Source organism: Pelmatolapia mariae, linkage group LG18 (assembly GCF_036321145.2).
Source record: "Pelmatolapia mariae isolate MD_Pm_ZW linkage group LG18, Pm_UMD_F_2, whole genome shotgun sequence".
Taxonomy (NCBI): domain Eukaryota; kingdom Metazoa; phylum Chordata; class Actinopteri; order Cichliformes; family Cichlidae; genus Pelmatolapia; species Pelmatolapia mariae.
The window spans coordinates 28,740,155-28,759,825 of NC_086243.1; the positions used below are offsets into that span (position 1 = coordinate 28,740,155).

A 19,671-nucleotide genomic window follows, 5' to 3' on the forward strand; every position below is an offset into this window, starting at 1 on the left:
AATGCTCATTAGCTGTGTGGGTGCAATAACTGTGTGCAGATTAGTTGCAACACAAAGCCAATCTAATTACTTTTATGGCTGCGCAACGTATTGAGAGCCTGGTGGGAGCAGTGTGGACATCAGTTGGTGGGAAGGCCATAAAACGATTAAGAGTGCTAACGAGGCTCGCCTTTATACCAAATGAAGCCGGGGCAATCATCTCTGGCACTGAGTGGCGCTGGATTGTGGTTCGGCTGACAATAAAGGAGGAGCGAGTGCCTGTATAGCCCGTATTCCACATGTGAATTAAAAATGCTCATAGGAGAAGTTCTGGCTTAACATTTTTTCCCCCTACTCGAGAAAAAAGAAAAATCCCTTCAGGGAGTGCTGAATATTCTTGGGAATGTTTTCTCATTCCTAAACACAGTGATCGCAGAGGGGAGTGGAAAATACCCCGAAGGAGGCCAGATAATAGCAGCATTAAAATGTTACAGTAAAATACAAAAGGCAATATCGTACCATTTCTAAACCCCCAACATCAACTGAATGAACTCCTCAGTTCCCGTAGTGGTATAAATGAGTGCAATAAAGCTTGGCGCGGTGCTGCCGAGAGGGTGAGCATCAGTCATCGTTGATGGAATTAGACCGTTCTACCCACAATCCTCTCCTGCTCCCCAAACTATGGAGAAAAAGGAGGAGAGGGGACCCATCACAAAGAATGGATATATTGACCCAACGCATGTGGCTACATATGGATGGCTAAGAAATAAGTGTTTATTTAGCCATCCATATTTAAAAAATGTGTAATTGGGTGGATGAGAAAGACGGCTGCAGATACCAGTCGTATCAGTATGGTGTGACACTGTGGTCAATAACTCCCAGTTTAAAGAAGAGAGATAACAGAGTGAATTAGGGCTGGAACTCATGATCGTTCTAACACCAACTAATCTCTCTGTTTTGCCTTAATTTGTAGATTATTATTTCATGAAATAACCAAAAGTATAGTCTTCTTTTTTAGGATTTGAAATTTGCAATGGTTAAAAACCAGATTCTCACGATTTATATTTGGCAAGTTTGCTTGAAAATGTTAAAACGCTGAGCCAAGTTTTTGTCCATTAATTCAATAAATCTACTCTATTAATTATTCCAGCACCGAAAACCACTGCTGCCCCTATAAATCTACATATGGTGAACAAAGGCAACTCTATTTTCATTTGCATCATACAGCATTACAATTTTCTACTATAAAAAAAGAAAAAAAGAGCAGTAGCAAATGGCACCATCTCACATGCGGCACTGTTCTGGCAAAGACTAAGTGGGGCAGATGTAGGTGAATTAAGAAAAAGGACGGTGGCTCCTTGAGGTTTGCAGCACATCACTCGGATGAAGCAAGAAAACGTAATAAATGCAAGGCAGAGGTAATTGAATTTCAAAGAAACGTTCTCCTGTTTTCCATATGGCCCACAAGTATGGCCAGAGCATGAGTCTAATAACATGCAATTACTATAGAAAGCCTGAGTGTGGGCTGCAGTCTGACAAAGTAAAAGGGATTTAACAGGCTGTGGAACTGAAAAGGATTGCTGGGAGAAATCTGTGCTTGTCAGGTTTATTTCCGGACTAATTAAGCTTTAATAATAATACTCTTGACACAAAGATTTTTTCATGTACCAATTTATCGGGTAACAAAGAACAAAACATTGCAGCTGATGGAATATGTAATTTTTATGGGTAACTAACACTACTTTCCATGATTTCGATGGCAATAGAAAGTACATTGCAACTAATAAAAGAAAAAACGCTGCAACGCTGTCCAGCTCTTTAAACAAGAGCACGCTCAGTAGTTTTTCAGACAAAAGGAGAGATGACCTACGCTCTTCTTTCCCACACACGCTGCTGCTTTTCCTGTACAATGCTGGTTGGAATGTGCACCAGTTCATCTATCCCATTTACACGCAGGACACTGGTTAATACTGCCAAATGCAAAACACTGCTGCACACATTTGTTGGGCTTATTAGTTAGAAAAGAAAGAGCCAGAACACAGAGGATATGGTTCATGAGCTCTCACTTTATCAATTCATTTCAATTATAAGTCACAAGGGGAAAGTTTTTCCATTGCACATCAAAAGACTGAGCAAAGTTACAGTGGGAATTTCTAGTTTATACACCAACAATTAAAAAACAAAAAAGTTCATACAGAAATATACAAAAACATATTTGTGCGAAAACACCTTGTAGAGGGAAAACGCTAACAAGGGCGCTCAATGTTATTCCTTATGGACAACACACTGTCTGGTATGGGACAACCCACATTTGTGCTACCTACCACCATAACACACTATTTAAAATTATATGTATTGTGTTATATATATTAGAATAAGTTGGGAGGGACTGTGTGTTAAAACAAAACAAAATGTGTGTTGTCCCGCACTCAGCGCAAGTATGTGAAGACATTTCATTTATAATACACATTCTACCAATTAGAAAAAAGGGAATAAAAAAGATGATGTATAAGGTTTAAAATCTGCTACAGCTGGCTGTTCATTTAAACAGTTTTCTACTAGAGTTCATGTAAAACCAAGTACACTTGAGGTGCAGTGCCAGGAAGCAAGGAGGACTAAAATAAATACTAAAAATATGACAAGTGATTGCATCAGCTCAAAAAAAACTTTGAAGGCATTCAGATTTTGTTCGCTTATAATTACCCCTTGTTGCTTCAGAATGCACTGATTATCCCTCTCCTCAGCTAATGCAACTTTGATTTAAAGCAATGTCCGTTAAAAAGCACATAGCTCTCACTTGAAACTGTAAGAAGGCACAGGTCGAAAAACAGGTGACCCCCTATACACAGAAACAAAATGGAAATGACCCAAATCCATGAGGTGGTGGGCGGGTCCATGTGGATGACTGACACAGAAAATGAAGACGATGGATCAGTACAGCAGGTCGTGACAGGTGGGTGGGGTTAGTGATGGTTGTATCAGGAGGTGTGAGGACTCCTGCATGCAGACGGTGTTAGCATTAGCACAATTAGCCATGAAGGCTAATGGAGGTTAATGGTAATCCTCAAGTGTAGAGGACCATCAGTCTTGTTCATGGCTGCTAGTAGTGGGGTTAGTGAGGGTAAGCACCATTAGCCACAGGTGCAAACACTGTTAGCATTCTCCTCAGGCTAGCACTTGAGTCTCGGCCTGGTAGATAGCGCTCGTTTCTGGACAGTCTTACAGTTTAGCCGTCTTCTCGGCCCAGCAGCGGATTTTAGTTACAGGCCCCAGTGATTTTAGACACTCACCCAGGGCTGCTCGAAGCTGTAGGTCCTCCTGCGATCATCTGGGTCGTCCGGGACATTCTGGGCCTGCTGAAACTCCTGCCTCAGCCTCTGTATCCGGTCGTGGTTGCTGGGGGTTAGTCGGTTACTAGGGAGAGAGCAGGGAGAGAAAAGAGAGAGGGTGGAGGGAGATGGATGAGTGTGAAAGGTCCATTGTTAACAAGTGACCTGATTCCATCATTGCAGGCAGAAATGGCCTGCAGGATGATGTTCTTTAAAGTCCAGCGTGTTTTGTCCATGAATTGATCAAATGCACTGTTGACACTGGCAAAGCACCCGGATTTACTCAACCCAGATAAAATGTAAAAAATGTGATAAAGTGAGGCCGGAGCCAAGAGCGAGCTTACAGCTGAGCCAACAGCAATATGAATCAAACTAATGTGCTTCTGATGTATTATTCAGAACAATGAACAAAGACTAGTGGTGAACGGTGAGTAGTACTCCAACATGCCCACGCCCCCACCCCATCCTTCCCATCGCAGCCTTATATCATTCATCCACTGCGCTGCTATTGTCTTTCGCAGCCCTGTTTACATCAGACAACGCTGCTGTCAGTGTAACTTCCTCATGGTACAACGAGTAAATACACTCACACTGGTCATTCATAATAACTCTACAACTGCAACTATATTAGGAATTACAGAGTCTGAAATGCTCAGATATAACACCATGAAGTGTGTAGGACGATTTTAGGGAACAAAAATATTGTTTTGATTTACTTTACGCTGAAAATCATTTTATACATTATATGTAAAAACTAAAATGTGTAGATAGATAACAATAGAGTGATACAAATATGTATATTTACAAAAATGTTTATTTATTCTCATGTGTTGTATTTATTTCTTGTTTGTTCCTACTATAACTGAACATTTTATTTTGTACAGTACTTTATTCTACTGTATATAGTATTTTATTCTTGTTGTACAGTATGTTATTCTATCTTATCCTATTCTATTGTGTTTTCTTAAATTTTACTACTCTTAAACTTGTACTTTCTGCTGTTAACAAAAAAGTTCCCAAGTGTGGGACTAATAAAGGTTTATCTTATCTTATTTCTCCTCATAGTTTTATATATATAAATTGTGTGAAATTTAGATTTTGAAAGTTACTCCCTTTCACCAACGGTTTGGACCATGCGTCATAAATCAGTCCTAAAATTTAGCTATTTTATTTCCACTGATTTTTCTGCATTTCACCATAAAGGTTTCTGCGTCCTCATGAACACAGAATGGAGAGAAATCTATAGACCTAAATAGAAACGAAGGGACAGGTTAGTGTTAAATTCACATGGCCTCCTACAGAGGAAAGTAATTAACACATTTTCCCTCTCACACAGTGTGAATGAATAGAAGTGTTGGGCTCTGAATGAAGGAGCAGCGGGTGACTGTGACTCTGAGCTTGACTTTTCAACTTTCCAACTTTTGCCAGGAAATTCCTGTGGACTTTGTTATCTCTCAAACTCAAAAGGTCCAGCCTGCAACCTTTTCAGCTTTTTCAAATCTTCTCCTGACTGAAGACGGGGAGCGTTAGGGTCAGCATAAAAAATTCCAAACTGCAACTGGTAAGGGTTATGATTAAACTAAAGTTAAAAAAACATAAAATACACGCTGTGCATATGCAAAAAAGGAAGAAGAAGAAATCCCAGAGCAGCTGCACATTTAGAATAGACTTAGAATAGCAGTTTGTCTTTATTAGGTCAACGTATGACTCTATGTAGCATAAAATTACTGCCTAATTCATTTCATCCATCACAAAACAGCCAGAAAGTGAGCCCTAATGGCATAACCTAAAACACAACAGCACCACCAACTTAGCCAGCTATCAACTCCAGACACACACAATAGAAGAGCCAGAGGCGGTCAGCCTTGTTAAAGACCAGGAACCTGCCATATGCAATCCAGCTAATCTCCATGACATGTAACACAGCTGCTTGGCCTTTCTGTAACTCAGCTGAACTGATGTGTGACCTTTTGACTATGGGTCAAGGATTCAATGCCAGCTTTAGCAGAAAGGCTCATATCTAATGTATGTAAACAGATGCCTGTCCAAACAAAAGAAAGAAAAAAATACTTAAAAAAAATGTAATGTTTGTCAGATGGAAGCTCTTCAGTCTTCCGAGGCTCAACCTTGTAATAAAAAAACGTATCAGCTGATATTACAGAATCCTGCCCGAGAGACTAAAGAAAACAGGAACTCAAATAAAGGGATCAAAGATCTCCAATCTTTGACAAAACGCTGTAAATCAATCAAAGAAAGAGCAACACAACAATACAACTGTACTGCCAAAAAACCCCAGAGACCAGGAAGAACAGCAGGCTGAAATTTAGCCTGAGATGAGCTTCATCATCTGGACAGACTCACTCAATATCTGGCACTACTGTATGAGGCTGAAAGGTCACTGTGAGGCTTTGTGGAGTGGAGTGTCTCTGGGACTCAATAAGAGGACTGTGGCTTGCTGACTGGGCTGCCAGCAAAGCTGTTTACGCTGAGATGCACCCTGCCTTTCATGGTCGGGTGTGCCTCCTGAAAAGCTGTCTGTCTCTGCCTTAAGCCTGGCAAGGAAGGAGCTTTGGGAAGATGTAATGTCTGCACTGTGGGCAGACTTTGACGACACTACTACAATATGCCCTAATGCGGCGTGTTCAAGCAGAGGGATTGCTCAAAAAGAAGCTTTGAGAATAAAATCCAAACAGTCAAAGGATTTTTTTTAAAAAAAATCAAAACTTGTGTCTTTTTTAAAATCCTTGGCTATAATGTGGGTCAGGAAGTCTGTAAACTCTGTGGTAACTTTGACAGATGCTTAAAAAGAAGAAATGTTTGGGGGGGAAAGGTTTACCGCTGACCCTTTCTCTGCCAAATCGGCATCTAATCAAGTCTAAATCAAGTGCTAAATCCAGTTCAATCACTGGTCAGAGAGATGACATTAACATTACAATACTAAGAACAATCTGTAATCTGCAAGTAGCAGATATCGATTACGCTGTTTTTAACAGCTTGAAAATACTGACTTTTACTTTTAACTGATCCAGATAATGGAGGCCCCGAGTCCAAACTGTAAGCTTAATGAGCATACAATATTGATTCAATGCATAAATGATATGACGTAAGATTATTCTCTTCAATGTGCTGCGATTAGCTGTTAATTTTAAGTATCACTCTGTTAAGTTTACTGGCAGTGACGACTTAGAGTGATGTCATTTCTACTTAGTAAACATTCTTTAGCAAATTACAAAGTGCAGCTTGGAGTGATCATTACCAAAAGACCAGAGTTTGCAGAAGATGCATCAGAATTAACGTTAATTATAGCTCATATAATCTTTTTTTTTTTTTTTTTTTAAAAACAGAAGTAAGCAACCCTGCAGGTTACAAACAAGAATATTGGCACTCGGTAATGCAAAAATACTTCAAAAAAACTAAAGCAAGTCAAAGCATTTCACAGAACTGAAACAGAACTTGATGGGCTCTTTGTATCTGTGACTACTTATTCTTGGTGCCCTTTAATGACAATTAGGGCAGGGCATTATGGTCGAAAATATTTATCACGATATATATTTGAAAATTTGCGATAACGATATAACTGACGATATAATTGACGCGAGACAAAATACTCCACAACTTTATTAGTGCAAAAACCCCCCATCAATGTATTTTCACTTAAACAAGCAGCTGTTTTTTATGTGCATTAAAGCTATAGAAAAATTTAACAGTGCAAATGCAAATTCCTTGCTGACAGTTTAACCAAAAGGCATTTTCAATGGAAATTGGCCGACATAATCTCAGCATAACCATGTATTTAACGGACGAAAGCCAAACCAGTGCCACACCACTGAAGTTGCAGCATTTCTACAAACCAATTCTGGTTCATCTGTTTCATTCAACGATTTGATTTCACCCTTCTCATTTTCCATCGCCGCCATGCTTTTTCCGCCATGTGCGTATGAAAACAAAGGCATTGCGCATGCGCGTTTTACACATATTCTATCGCGATATTTCATTTTCTTATCATTGCCTAACATTATACCGGTATTACCGTGAACGGTCCGATATGGCCCAGCCCTAGTGACAATGCTGTGGTCTTAGAGCTAAGGAATGATCAAAACTACAAATTCAAGATTTAAGTCTTTAATAAACACAATTTATTCTTGAAATCTGGCCTGTGTTACAGGCAGTCTTTTTGATCTCAGAGCCACAATATTAAGGAAAAATGCAGCCAAAAAACTCAAAACAAGAACCCAAACTTTATGAGCAAGATCGATTTAAGGCAGGCATACAAAGCCTTTGCTTCATTTGGCAGGGAAGAGGACTTCCAAACTAATAGGATTAGAAGATATGGGCTGTCACCTCAAAATCCCACATGACTCTGGCACTGCTTTCACAGATCCCAATCAAAGCATGCCAACAGACAAAGGGAAGGTGCAATGTACAGTAAGTGACAGAGGCAGCTGATAGGCAGCGCTTTAATCCTGCAGATTACAAATGAATGGCCTCATTCACAATGTGCGCTCTTCCCATGTCTTTAACATCCTTCAGACCTACCAGCAACTGGGCATAAATTTTACAACCATCGCTTAGAGGACTTGGCAACCTTTAGTGGATCGATGTGCTCTCGAGATGAATGCAAAGCGGCGGGTGTCCGCGCAGTTGAGAGCACTAAAAGAGAAACAACTGGAAACGACCCCACGGCCCGCAAAGACCATCTGAGCATGTACAGCCTGCTGAAGTTCAGAAGCCTACATGGTGGGAAGATTCAAGTGGATCTTGTGTCTGTTTTGTGACGAGGGCCCTTGTGGTGAGTGGTTACAAGTGGGGTGACCTTGAAGATACAAGAGCAGCATTGTTGGTTCACACTTCAAAGTATTAGATGAATGCATCGCCCTGAGCCAAATGCACCACCATGCAAACGAAAACCCCAGCCAAGACTACTCAGTGTCTTAAATGTTAGTGCCTTCAATTCGGGCTTACTTCATTACACTCCTTTAACTTAAAGGGCATCTTTTGCCCTTTAAGCAAATTAACAGTTGCTGACTCAAAAAGAAATCTCACCTCCCTTTTAATAACGATAGGGGTTGCGTTCTGTGATATTCTATCTATTTAATTTGGCAAAAATCCTCACTTCATAATAATCAACTTTTTAATTAAAAACACCATCTTAATTAAACATTTAATTAAGCATGGGTAGTCATGGGATTCCCATCTCTGATGTGACTGTTGTACTGACTAGCTCGGCAGCCTCTTAAATAAACATTTACTGATGTACCGATACACGCGGTAAGGAAAAAAAGTGCCCACACGTCCTTCTTGAACGCAGCAGATGTGGTGGTTAGTTTCTGTAATCTTATCAGATGGGTGAACTAGGCCCTACATCCTCTGACAAAGAGGGAGTAGCTGGTGGCGGCTTTCTCTGCTGTGAAAAATGAACTGAGATGCTGGAGATGATAATCCAGGTCTATTGATCGAAGGCTCGCAGACAGCTAGAAGGGAGACTGATGCTCTTGCTAACTGCTGCTAGCAGCTAACTCTCCATCTGTGAGCCACTGTATGACAGTGTCCCTGTTATCTACTGCAATAAAGCAAGAGGGATCGACTCTTTTTACACTCTTGTACAGATCTGCGATAGCTGTTAGATAGTTATTCCGATTTTAAAAAATGTAATTTTCTAAGTGTATTTCTGATTACAATCCAACATTCATGACACCCCCATATTTATTCTTGTGGTTTATCACAAGACTAAGAGCTAACCCAATTTTATGCCTTGATTTGCTCTACTTATGATTTAAATGGTTTTACTTTTTAAAAAATAAACTGTCATGCCATCTCTGTCGACTTGTTCTGGTTGGATGCTCATAAAAGCGCGTTTTAACAAGGGAGCCCTTCTTGTGGCATTTTTTTTTCTTATTTGTAGAGCTTCTAAGGAGAGACAAAGTTTATTGTTTTGAAAGTAATTTTCTTTCCTGAGTGTTGTTCACTGCTGCTACTGTGTAAATGGTGTCTCACGGGCCCATGTAGGCTGTGTGGTCGATGAAATAAAATATTCTCAAAGATTTTCTTGATTTACTTTTTAACAGTTTAATATCTAGATTTCTATATTTTTCTGTGATGCCAAATCTTTTCCAAGAAGCTGACTCTATATAGATGACGTGGCATTACTGACAAGACAGAGGATAAGAGAGAATTAGCTGAGATGTTTGACCACTCACAGCCTCGCTGGTGTCTGCTGATGCACTGGAAAGATTAGAGGTTCCAAGAGGCCATCGAGTCTGTGCCATTTAGGCACTATTAGTCCCATCTTGCCTTTATTCTGGATTACACAGGTTTAACATTGAAACAAATTGATCTGCAGAAACATGGCAATTAGACACCAATCGATACAATATCACCACAGTTAGCAACTCATTATCAACCCCCAGGTATTTACTTCATGATGTCAATGGACTAAGTGAGACTAAAGGAACTGCATGTTGATGAACTGCGCAAACAAATCAGTTAATATGTAGAGGAAGAAACAGCCAAGTAAAATGTCTCATTCTATGGAAAAGCTCGTGTTGACAGGGAAGTTAAGAGGCTAATGAATCCAGCTAACACATTCTGTAACCCAGGCCGAAGCAGACACCATCTGCGCGCTCGCGGCCCGGCTCGGATCAAACCGTTCTCTTCTCAGAGTGCACAGCATGGGCACAGCGCCGGCATGCTGTGCCAAGCTCAGAGCCATGAGTGTGCAAAAGTGTGTGTGTTCACCGGGAAAGAAACATGGCTCTTTAGTTGACTTTTTGCCACAGAAGAAGCGGTCACTGGGCTGCATTAAGAGCTGCAGCTATGGAGATGGATTTGAATACACGTGATGAATTCACACGTGTCACATTTTAGGTAAACTTTAAGGACCAAAAATGGATACAGAAGCCGATCTAATGACTAACTTGATTTACTGAGATTCATTTTGGGTCACTTCATCATTTAAGACTAAAAGCGCCACCCCCCCCCCCCCTCCCCCCCCCAAACTTTATGCATTACATAAATGGAGGAAACGCTTCATTTGTTTTCCTCAAAATGACGGAAGACAACTTTCCAAGAAATGACTAATTTCCTACAGCACACAGATACCCTCCTGCAACTTACAGTAGCAATCATTCTGAGCCTTAGCAATCCCACCGGGTGTCAACACTTGTGCAAAGCAGACAGTAAACATTGGAATCCATTGACGGAACGGATTGAATTTAATTGGCTTTCAGTTTTATAAGGCGTCTCTATTTTTCCAGGGGAACTGCTGGTCAGAAATGTGGGTGATGGTAATATAATATTTGACTGATATTAATGCAAGGGTGAGCACACACACACACACACACACACACACATACACACACACACTTAAAGCAAGATGGGTAACAGTTCTTCGATTTCAAGCCGTGGCGCCACTGGAAGCAATAATGGCGTGGCACACAGAAATATGCCTCCTTTTAATTCATGGGCCAATTTCATGCTTGCACACATCAGCGTATCGATGCCGGCCTTTTCAGTTAAGAGCAAATAAATTGCTCTGCGATTCTAATATCTGTAATTCTGCCCTACTTTTAATGAAGGTGAGGGACATGCCATGTCCTATGTGGGCCATTTAGGTTTCATTACTCAGCCCCAACCCCCCCCTCCGTGGTAGAGCCACTTCTGAATATGTCAGTGTAATATATGCAAGAGCATTTCACACGTGGTACAGCAGGAGCTCCGTTTCCTTTTCCTAACAAATGCTTTCTTTACAACGCTTTCTGAGATTAAACTTCATCCCCGGATTAAACTGAACAGGGATGGCGTCAGATCTAATCTGATGGATGCCAAAAATACAACGGGATCAAACTTACTCTTTCAGAATAAAAAGTGATTCTAAGAAAAGCAAAATTTACTGTAAACTGTGTGCCTCTTATATGAAGATAAATAGCTCTCCGTGTAACTGTCAAAGCTGACTACATATTGGTATTTACATCACTGCTTTGAGGCATCCGCTGTTTGTCTGCATTGTGGTTAGCCTCAACACCACTTTTACATTTTAGACAGTCCATCAAGAAAAAGACTGCATTTGCAGTCAACTCAAAATCTTAAAATGACATGTGATAAGTTATCTCATTATATGTTTTACATCCAAACAGCAACTCAAAGTCACAAGAGGCCGATTAGCAAAATGCTCATTGTGCTCCTTGTCTGTATTTTACAGGGTGTATCAAAAAGAATCCAATGTGCTCTAATTCCACAACCATCCACCAGTAATGACCAAAACGTGTACTGCTAGAAAAAGGGGATTCGTGAGTTTCACCTGGTCGCCAGTAGGTAGTTTAACAACCGCAATGGCTGCAGTGACTCAAGGATGGTCGCAAATGTTTAGGATGTAAATACATTACTTAAAAAATACAGCCTTCTTTAAATCAGATGATTCTTTTTGATACACACTGCACCTCTGGGCCTTCAAAAATACAAACACCCTCAGGTTCTGCAGTAGTGAGGGGATACACAGAAATCAATCAAACATCAGTTAAACAAGTGCATCTCAACAGATCGGAGCAAAACTAACTAAACTAACCAAAGGAAATGCATGAATGGTTAAAACACAGATGCTGGAAACAGCCTAAACTATTGCTAAAAATGCAAAAGCAGCTGATGGATAAACAAATGAAGCTGTTACATCGTAACATAATGGATAAATACATAAATAGTTAAAACTGGCACCTTATCATAATGACTGGCTGTTGTAGCTACAGTAATTAAATCAATGAGTCAAAGAGTAATACGAAATAAACAGGCAGACTGTGTGAACACCCTCATCTTTACTGGTTACTGTGCATAACTGATAAGCTAAAAGTAGTCTCAATCTAGAACATCTTGGACATGAGAAATGTTGATGAAGGGGTTTTTGAGCCCACTGGCGGTATGTGATATGAAACCACAAGTTGTCTCACCCATGTAGGTTTCAATTCCATCTCCCTGCTCCGCATTGAAATGCTAAATAGGGAATATCTGATCTTATCCACATTAACAGCAACTCCTGTAGATGCCATCGCAGTACCATCAGTAGTGCTTTGATGTAACAGTACGAGAAAAGAGCCTAATCTCATCCATCGATGATAGATGACAATCTCCTCGGTGCAGAGAAGGCGTAATGAAAATGAGATTATTTAAAACCGTGGAAGTCTCCAGACACTCGTGTTTAGACTCTTCTTCCTTTGTGAAATTTGAAACAGCTCTGAAACACAAAGCACATTTTCCGTCGCTTTCACCGCCCGTCTGTTTCAGAGTCTATTCATCTCAGATATAAATTCGCAGACCCTTTCGCGCCATCTCCATCACACCTTGCTTCATTGCTCTCTCTCCCCCCTACAGACACTGACACTGACTTGAGGGTTAAGCAGAGACGGCATCCATCAGGCCACACCGTTCAATCAGTCAACAGACAGATCTGTGCTGTCAGATAAGTCACTTACTGTAATATATCTGAGCTTCACATTGCCGTTACAATCCCACCAATCATAACTAACGCCTGCAGGCCACTGTCTTAGTGAGTCACAGCTGATCACTATGATTCAGCACATTTGGTCACCTGGGGAAACTGTAACCAGGCAACAGGGTTTGGAGAAAGGGTCGTCCGAGTTAATGGCTTTACCGCTGGCAGCATCGCATCCTACTAATTATTCCTTTCTGTGTCAACACGGCCGTAAAGTACACTCTTCTAGGCTATTAACTTGTAGTGGTGCTTTAACAACTCTGCAGCGAAGCGAAAACTAGTTTCAACCTGCCTGTGCCCACAAGAGCAGCGTTTTCCTACAGGTTGTGCAAATTACTGGCAGAGTTTGAGAACGCAAAGTGTGAGATGAAAGGGTGAGGGGAAGAGGAGAGGATTTTCAAACCAGCAGGGTGAGTACGCGGTCTTATCAGCGGTGGATTAGGGAAGCATTAAAGAGTCCGACTGGCTTTTTTACATTTTTATGAGGGCTCAGCTAAACTAAACATTGATAACAAGGGCTGACTTTTTCATACTCATGAATAAAGTTCAGTCTGAATGAGAAACTACAGTTGAACAAGTTCTTTGGCTCTTGTCTTTTCATGTTGGCAAAGCATCACAGAGTTTCACTCAAACATTATTTCTTTGTTGAGGTGAGAATAGAGGATTTCAGATTTACCAGTGGTTTTTAATTAGGATGTAGGGTTGCTATTCAGTGACTCAAAGTCTAGAGCGCTACTGGAAAGGAGAGCTGTGACCGACACTTTCTTTTCTATTACCGTATTTTCCGCACTATAAGGTGCACTTAAAATCCTTTAATTTTCTCAAAAAATCGACAGTGTGCTTTATGTATGAATTCTGGTTGTGCTTACTGACCTTGAACCGATTTTATGTGGTACACAGCGCTCAAAAATCTGTCAAAAAATGTTTTAGTATGACTTTGGTAAGCTACGAAGCTGCACCGCCTGATGGATTGTCGGAGTATTACGGCTACTGTAGTCAGGAGCCTCGCGGAGTAATCTAGGTCCAAAACTCCGTCCGCTTCAGGTCCAAAACAGTACGGCATCACTGCAAGTTAAAAACTGTCTAAATTCTTTCATCTTTAATAAAATGATCAATGTTGCTGCTTTACCAGGTGTAACAATTAAGTTTAAGTTAGCTCGCTAGCGAGAAGTTAGCTCGCTAGCTTCCATCTAAACATGTTCTGAGAGATTTCTGAAAAAATTAAAACATACAGCTCTGCTACCACTTCCAACATAAATGAAGACAGAAAACTAAACAGCAGTGACATTTGTAGAGTTACTGAAGTTGGACTAGCTGGTATATAATGATGTGCTACGTGATCGCTAGCGACACAGCTATGTTAGCATAACATAAACACAGTGAAGCTGGAGGATGAACTATAACTTTTTTCCACTCAATAAAAGTCAACGTGAGGGTTCCCAGTGGTTAGGAACAAATGCAATCGCATAGGGTTAGGGATGCTGTAAACGGACCAAACTTCAGTCAGGAGAACAACTGAGATAATCCATCCATAATACGAGGTTAGTCATTAATATACTGCAACAACATGGGAATAGAGCAGCTGTGAGAGAATTCAACATTTATAAATCAATGGTACGGAAGTGGAGGAAGCAAGAAGAATGAGTTGAGTAAAGTTTGACTTATCTGACAGTTTTGTTTCGCTTAATGCGCCTTATAATCCGGTGTGCCTTATGGTCTGAAAAATACGGTACTTGGCATTTATTTGGTAATATTTATTAGCTTCAGTAGTAGTAGTAAGACAAGATGCCCCATCTTAGTACCTTTTCTTAAACTCTGTATCAAGATCAGGATTAACAACAAAAAAAAACCCAAAACAAACAAACAAAAACCTGGGCTTACAATAAAAGTCTTCGATGGGATCACTGCAGATAACGGTAAATCTCACTCTACCGTCCATCAGAGGGCATCACCCCTTGTGGACAAACCTCAAAACTGGCAAAAAAAAAGGAGCTAATAAAAACCCCAGGAAAATAGACTAGTAAAATGGGAGAACACATAAAACTTCAATAATGGATAGTAATGACTTTGAACCTATTATATGCATGAGAGGCGAGATATCCTAAGGTCTCAAAAAATGATTTATCTATGCATGTATCAAAGACCGAGTTACTCAGTGCAGTAAATTTGCTAGTGGTCACAATGATCTGTACATTAGGAAGTGGACACTCTGAGTGGGAGATTATTCACGGCAACTACAAAAGGATCCATCCCATCTATGGCAGCAGAGTAGAGACAATTTTAACTTAAAGTAAGTCGAGCAGGCACACATTACAATTCCAATGCTCGTTTTATTAGCAAGCGTTAGGGTTTGACTGATGCTCGTGTCCAATGCCGGCTGACAATTTTGCCCTGACCTGGACTGGGAGAAAGGGAAGCAGTCATAAATGAAGGGGGAGGAGAGGCAGAACACCACAGAGAGAGAAAAGAAATCAAATTGGAGCAGTCTAATTTCTGGGGCAGGCATCACGGTCCAGCTCATATGGCCCTCTTGTTCTCTCCGTTATGGCGACCGGTGGGTGATGGATGGATGTCTCACTTGTAATGGTTCCCATTCTCAGAGAGCTGCATAATACTTCCGACTGAAGCATGAGCAGCATCTGATAAATCATAATCTAAGTCAAATTAGGATCCATTATCATCAGGAGGCAGGGGGCCTTTTTCCCCGTTTCAGGGCAGCATTGGAAGAAAATGAGACTGGAGGCATCTTGTGACAGCAGGCAATTTTGAGAGAGAAAGATTGAGTATTTGATGTATAATTGCCATGGTAATACATGTCCTGGATGCCAGGGAGAATGCTCACTCTCAGGCCGGATTTTGACAAAACCATGTTCTAAACATGAACCCATCCCCAGTCTCGTATGCCCTTAAACCACCCAGATAACATCTTTCTACAAATGTAAGTCTCTGACAGCGATTCCTGTAAAACATATTTATCGAAAAGAAAACAGCCAGTGCTTCTGTGTTAAATCGAACCATCTATATTTGCAATATTACATTTCAAAGGCCGGACTTGTTTGCTTTCTTTCTTTTTCTACCATTGCTGACTGAAACTGATCAGCTCATTACAATGTTCTGATGGGAAACCTTACGTCTTGCCACTTGGTATTAAATGTTCACATACGACCCATCTAAACTTTGCTCCACACCAAGCATACACTTAGAAGGTAGCGGGTGAGGTCAGAATATGATCTATGTTGTTACTGATCTGTTACTTAGTTGCTTGTTTTAGTTCTGTGAAAGACATAAAAAATGTATCAAATGAGTATTTTTGTTACTAAATCAACCCATGTATCTCACATTAGCTGAAAACCAAAAAAAAAGGACATTTGTTTTTCCAAATCACTCTTGGGAATGAAGCTAAAGTGCAGCAGTGGTTCAGGAAGCCTTCATTAAAAACTGGGACTCTACACAACAGCCTCATGAAATATTCAGGATATAGGAGCTTTTGGAGGACATGATTTCCAGACCACCACAAAAAAAAAAAAAAACATTCTGAGCAAAAGAAACATGAAATCATGTGTCTGTTTTATTTTAAGCAGAGACGGCACACAGAAATATCTTGGATTTATTTTTCCCTATACAAATTTAAAGGTTAGACCGAGTCGTCTCCTTGATATTTGCAAGCTTGAGATTTTAATAACACTGCAATAAAGAGTCAGATACTCAACGAGTCAGGGCTTATTACTTCAGATAGTGATGAGCCTTGAAATATGATCCTTGAGGTCCAGTTTAAACTCATAATTGTCGTACTCAAAGGCCAAAAGACTGAATAATCATTTATAATATGGCAACAGAAAAGTGAACGTAGAAGGCTACATTGTGGCAATAATAAAAATTTGCAATAACCTCCAATGCAATTCCTTGGGAACTGTCCCTTCTTATGGCTTTATATCTTTACTTGAAAAGTGTTAAGTCTCAGATCAACACCAGATATTAATGCCCTTTAGCAGCACAGAGTAATGTTTTTAAAGCCATTCATCTCTCCCAGCAAAACAGAAGCTGAAGTTGTTTAACAGGAAATCCTGGGTAACCTCCTCCTAGTCCTCTACCGAATGCTCCCACACAACCAGCTGCAGCCGTGAACACAGAGAGGCTCTACAGGCGCGCATACAGACTTTCCTGCCTCTCTTCAGGACAAACATTTCAAAGCAGGGCCACCGTGAAAAATACCCATAGCATCAGCAGGGTACAGACGCTTCCCCTTTCGTGCTCTCCCCTGCCTTTCATCAATCCCTCTTCCACTTTTTCCTGCCATTCAAATCTAAGCAGCATGAACTCCCCAAACAGGTGGAAATTCTCTGGCTTTTGGTGAGTCGCATGCAAATTTGTACTAGAAGTAAAATTCAGGCGCTATTTTAGACTAGTTTACAATTTTTTCACTATTTTCTCCTGGATGCGTCTGCGTGTGTCTAGGCTGTGTTGGATTGTGGGGAGCTGTGTAGTAATGACCCACATTGTGACAAATCCCAGCAATACTTTTCCCGCTGCAGGCGTTATGTTTTTCAATTATATGATAGATTTGAAAACAAATATAGGAAAAAAATTGTTTCAGTCTTCACTGCAGAACCAGAAAAATTGCTTTAAAAAAATCTGTTGCTATAGATCACAAAATTCACAAACACATTTCCAAGCTGCAGAATTATCGATATGAAAATTAATTTTGTAGCTGCCGGATGCAAAAATTTCCACTTAGCTGGAATATCATATGTTGCATTCAGAATTAGATTTGGTCATACTCATTGCCTAAGGGTGAGAGAGCACAGGGGAAAGCAAACAAACAAACAAACTGTCTGGTCTCTATTCAGGCTACCCCTCTGCTTCACAACCCCTGTCAAAACATCCACCTAGGCTCAGTGGTTGCTTAGTTAGACGCCTAGCAGCAGAGGAGTTGACAGGGTGACTACATCAGGTCTGTGTGTGTGGGTAAGGGTGTTTACATACAATCCTCCTGCACATAGGTGCAACATGTCTGCTTTATTTAATATGTTTCTAGTGCATCTTTGTGCATGGAATTGTCACTGCATCTAAACAGTGATTCTAAAATGAGAAAAGAAAGAATAATTTAAAATTTAGACTAATTTATGAGGCAAAAATCTAAAACATTTTTTTTATGTTTGTGTTTTGGATGTAATGCAGTAACACTAATTTTGAGCTACACTTGTTGCTTGTTTTATTGTCCTTGTATTTCATTGTTACTTTATGATTTAAGACCAATATCCAAAATGGGGAGGCAAACTAAACTTAAGTGGGAAGTAAAATAACACTTGCAACATTAAAACAAATTCTAGTCGTAAATGGCGCCAACCTAATATTGTAAATGGAGACACATAAAGACTCTAATTAATTAGGAAGTTTTATTTTTACGTATTTGTTTGAATAGAAAAAAAGAAAGGAAAAAAAAATCTGTTTTTCAAGGCCTGCACAGATCCTCTGCGCTGCCTGATGCAACAAAACGACACACATGCACCCACACGAAACACATACAAGTGCAGCCCATCAAAGAGCCCCCATGGAAAACTCAAAGGGAGTCACAGAGTTTCTGGCAGGTACCCGTCACACATCTCTCCACGGTTCAGATCCCTCAGGGAGGCTGGTTGCTGTCTAGAGAATGCTGTCAAGACCTCAAGATGGGAACTCTTTTTGAAAGCTGCGATGAGAAAGATAAGTGAGGCTGAGGGTGGAGGATGAAGGAGCAAAGAGGGAAGACAGTAATGGAAGGGAGGATGAGGGGATAAAGCAGGTGGGGGGATGGGGGTTCATAGGCCAAGTGTGAAGGAAGGATGAGTGAGGGAGATGACAAAGGAGGCAAGATGGTGGTGGGAGAGACAAAGGCAGGCAAAAAAAAAAAAAAAAAAAAAAAAGGTGTGGCAGACTGAAACCAGGAGTTCAAATGCATTCTTTTTACGTTAGCAAACAAGTCTGTCTTAAATTAAGCCTTAAATTTAAACGTAGTGATTGGGTTTCTGAAAGTAAAATTTGGATAATTTTTCATTTAAGTCGGAAGAGATGCTGAGCTGACAAGGTTACGGGAGATAGCGACAAGTCAAGGGATGCTAAAAGGATGGCCGAAGGGAAAGAAATATTTATAGATAAGGGCAGACAGTAAGAAGGAGAGCAGAGATAAGACTGAATGACAGCACAAAAGGCAGAGTCCGGTGAGAGCCTTCTGTAAAGACTTCAAAGAGATCAGGGGGGAGAAGAGGAGATGATACATGGGAAAGTGGGAAGCAGAGATAAAGTGCTGTGGCCATATCCACACCAAGCTAGCTAAATTTAAAAAAAAAACAACAACTTTTTCTTATCACTAAAAGCATTTTTTTAGCCGGCCAAATTGCAGACATAGTTTGTGTCGCAGTGCTGAAGAAGACTTAGCCCCTGACGGTTGAAGAATTGAATAAGGAAGAAGACAGGCAAGGGTGCAGTCTACGTACTGGCATGAAGTGAATGAATCCCTGGAGGTCCTGCAACTAGCTGCTGACACAGGCTGGTTTTATAGCAAACCAGGGGGCCATAAATAAGACATTAAGGCTTCGTGGGTGTGTGCTGGGTTTTAGTGTGCCACTTTAAAAGGCCTTTTTGCCATTAGTTGAGTGTCCAAGCTGGTTGGCGTGATAGGCCTATGCGTGCACGCACTTGCAACCGTAGGAGTGACCTCACTATGGCAGCACCGTAATTTAGGCGGCCAGACGAGACACAACTCAGGAGGCCTTGAGGGATCCGCCTGTCTCTAGATCATGATTCCCCTCTTCCTTGCCTGTTGTGCTGTTAATCATATTGTAAGAGCTGGAGTATAATGGTGCATAATGGTGGCCATCTCATCATGGAACAAAGCTCTTCAATCAC

General features: G+C 40.7%; 1 protein-coding gene across 5 annotated transcripts in view; it reads right to left on the minus strand.

Moving 5' to 3' along the window:
• The window catches only part of pard3ab (par-3 family cell polarity regulator alpha, b), a 238,652-nt gene that overhangs the window by 11,698 nt on the left and 207,283 nt on the right, over positions 1-19,671 (minus strand). For 4 of the 5 annotated variants that reach the window (XM_063462892.1, XM_063462889.1, XM_063462891.1 and 1 more), the window contains one exon: positions 3,270-3,393. In XM_063462892.1, coding sequence (XP_063318962.1) covers positions 3,270-3,393 — 124 coding nt within the window. Of the gene's footprint in view, positions 1-3,269; positions 3,394-19,671 lie in introns of those variants that run through there. The other variant, XM_063462893.1, reaches the window with a different exon arrangement.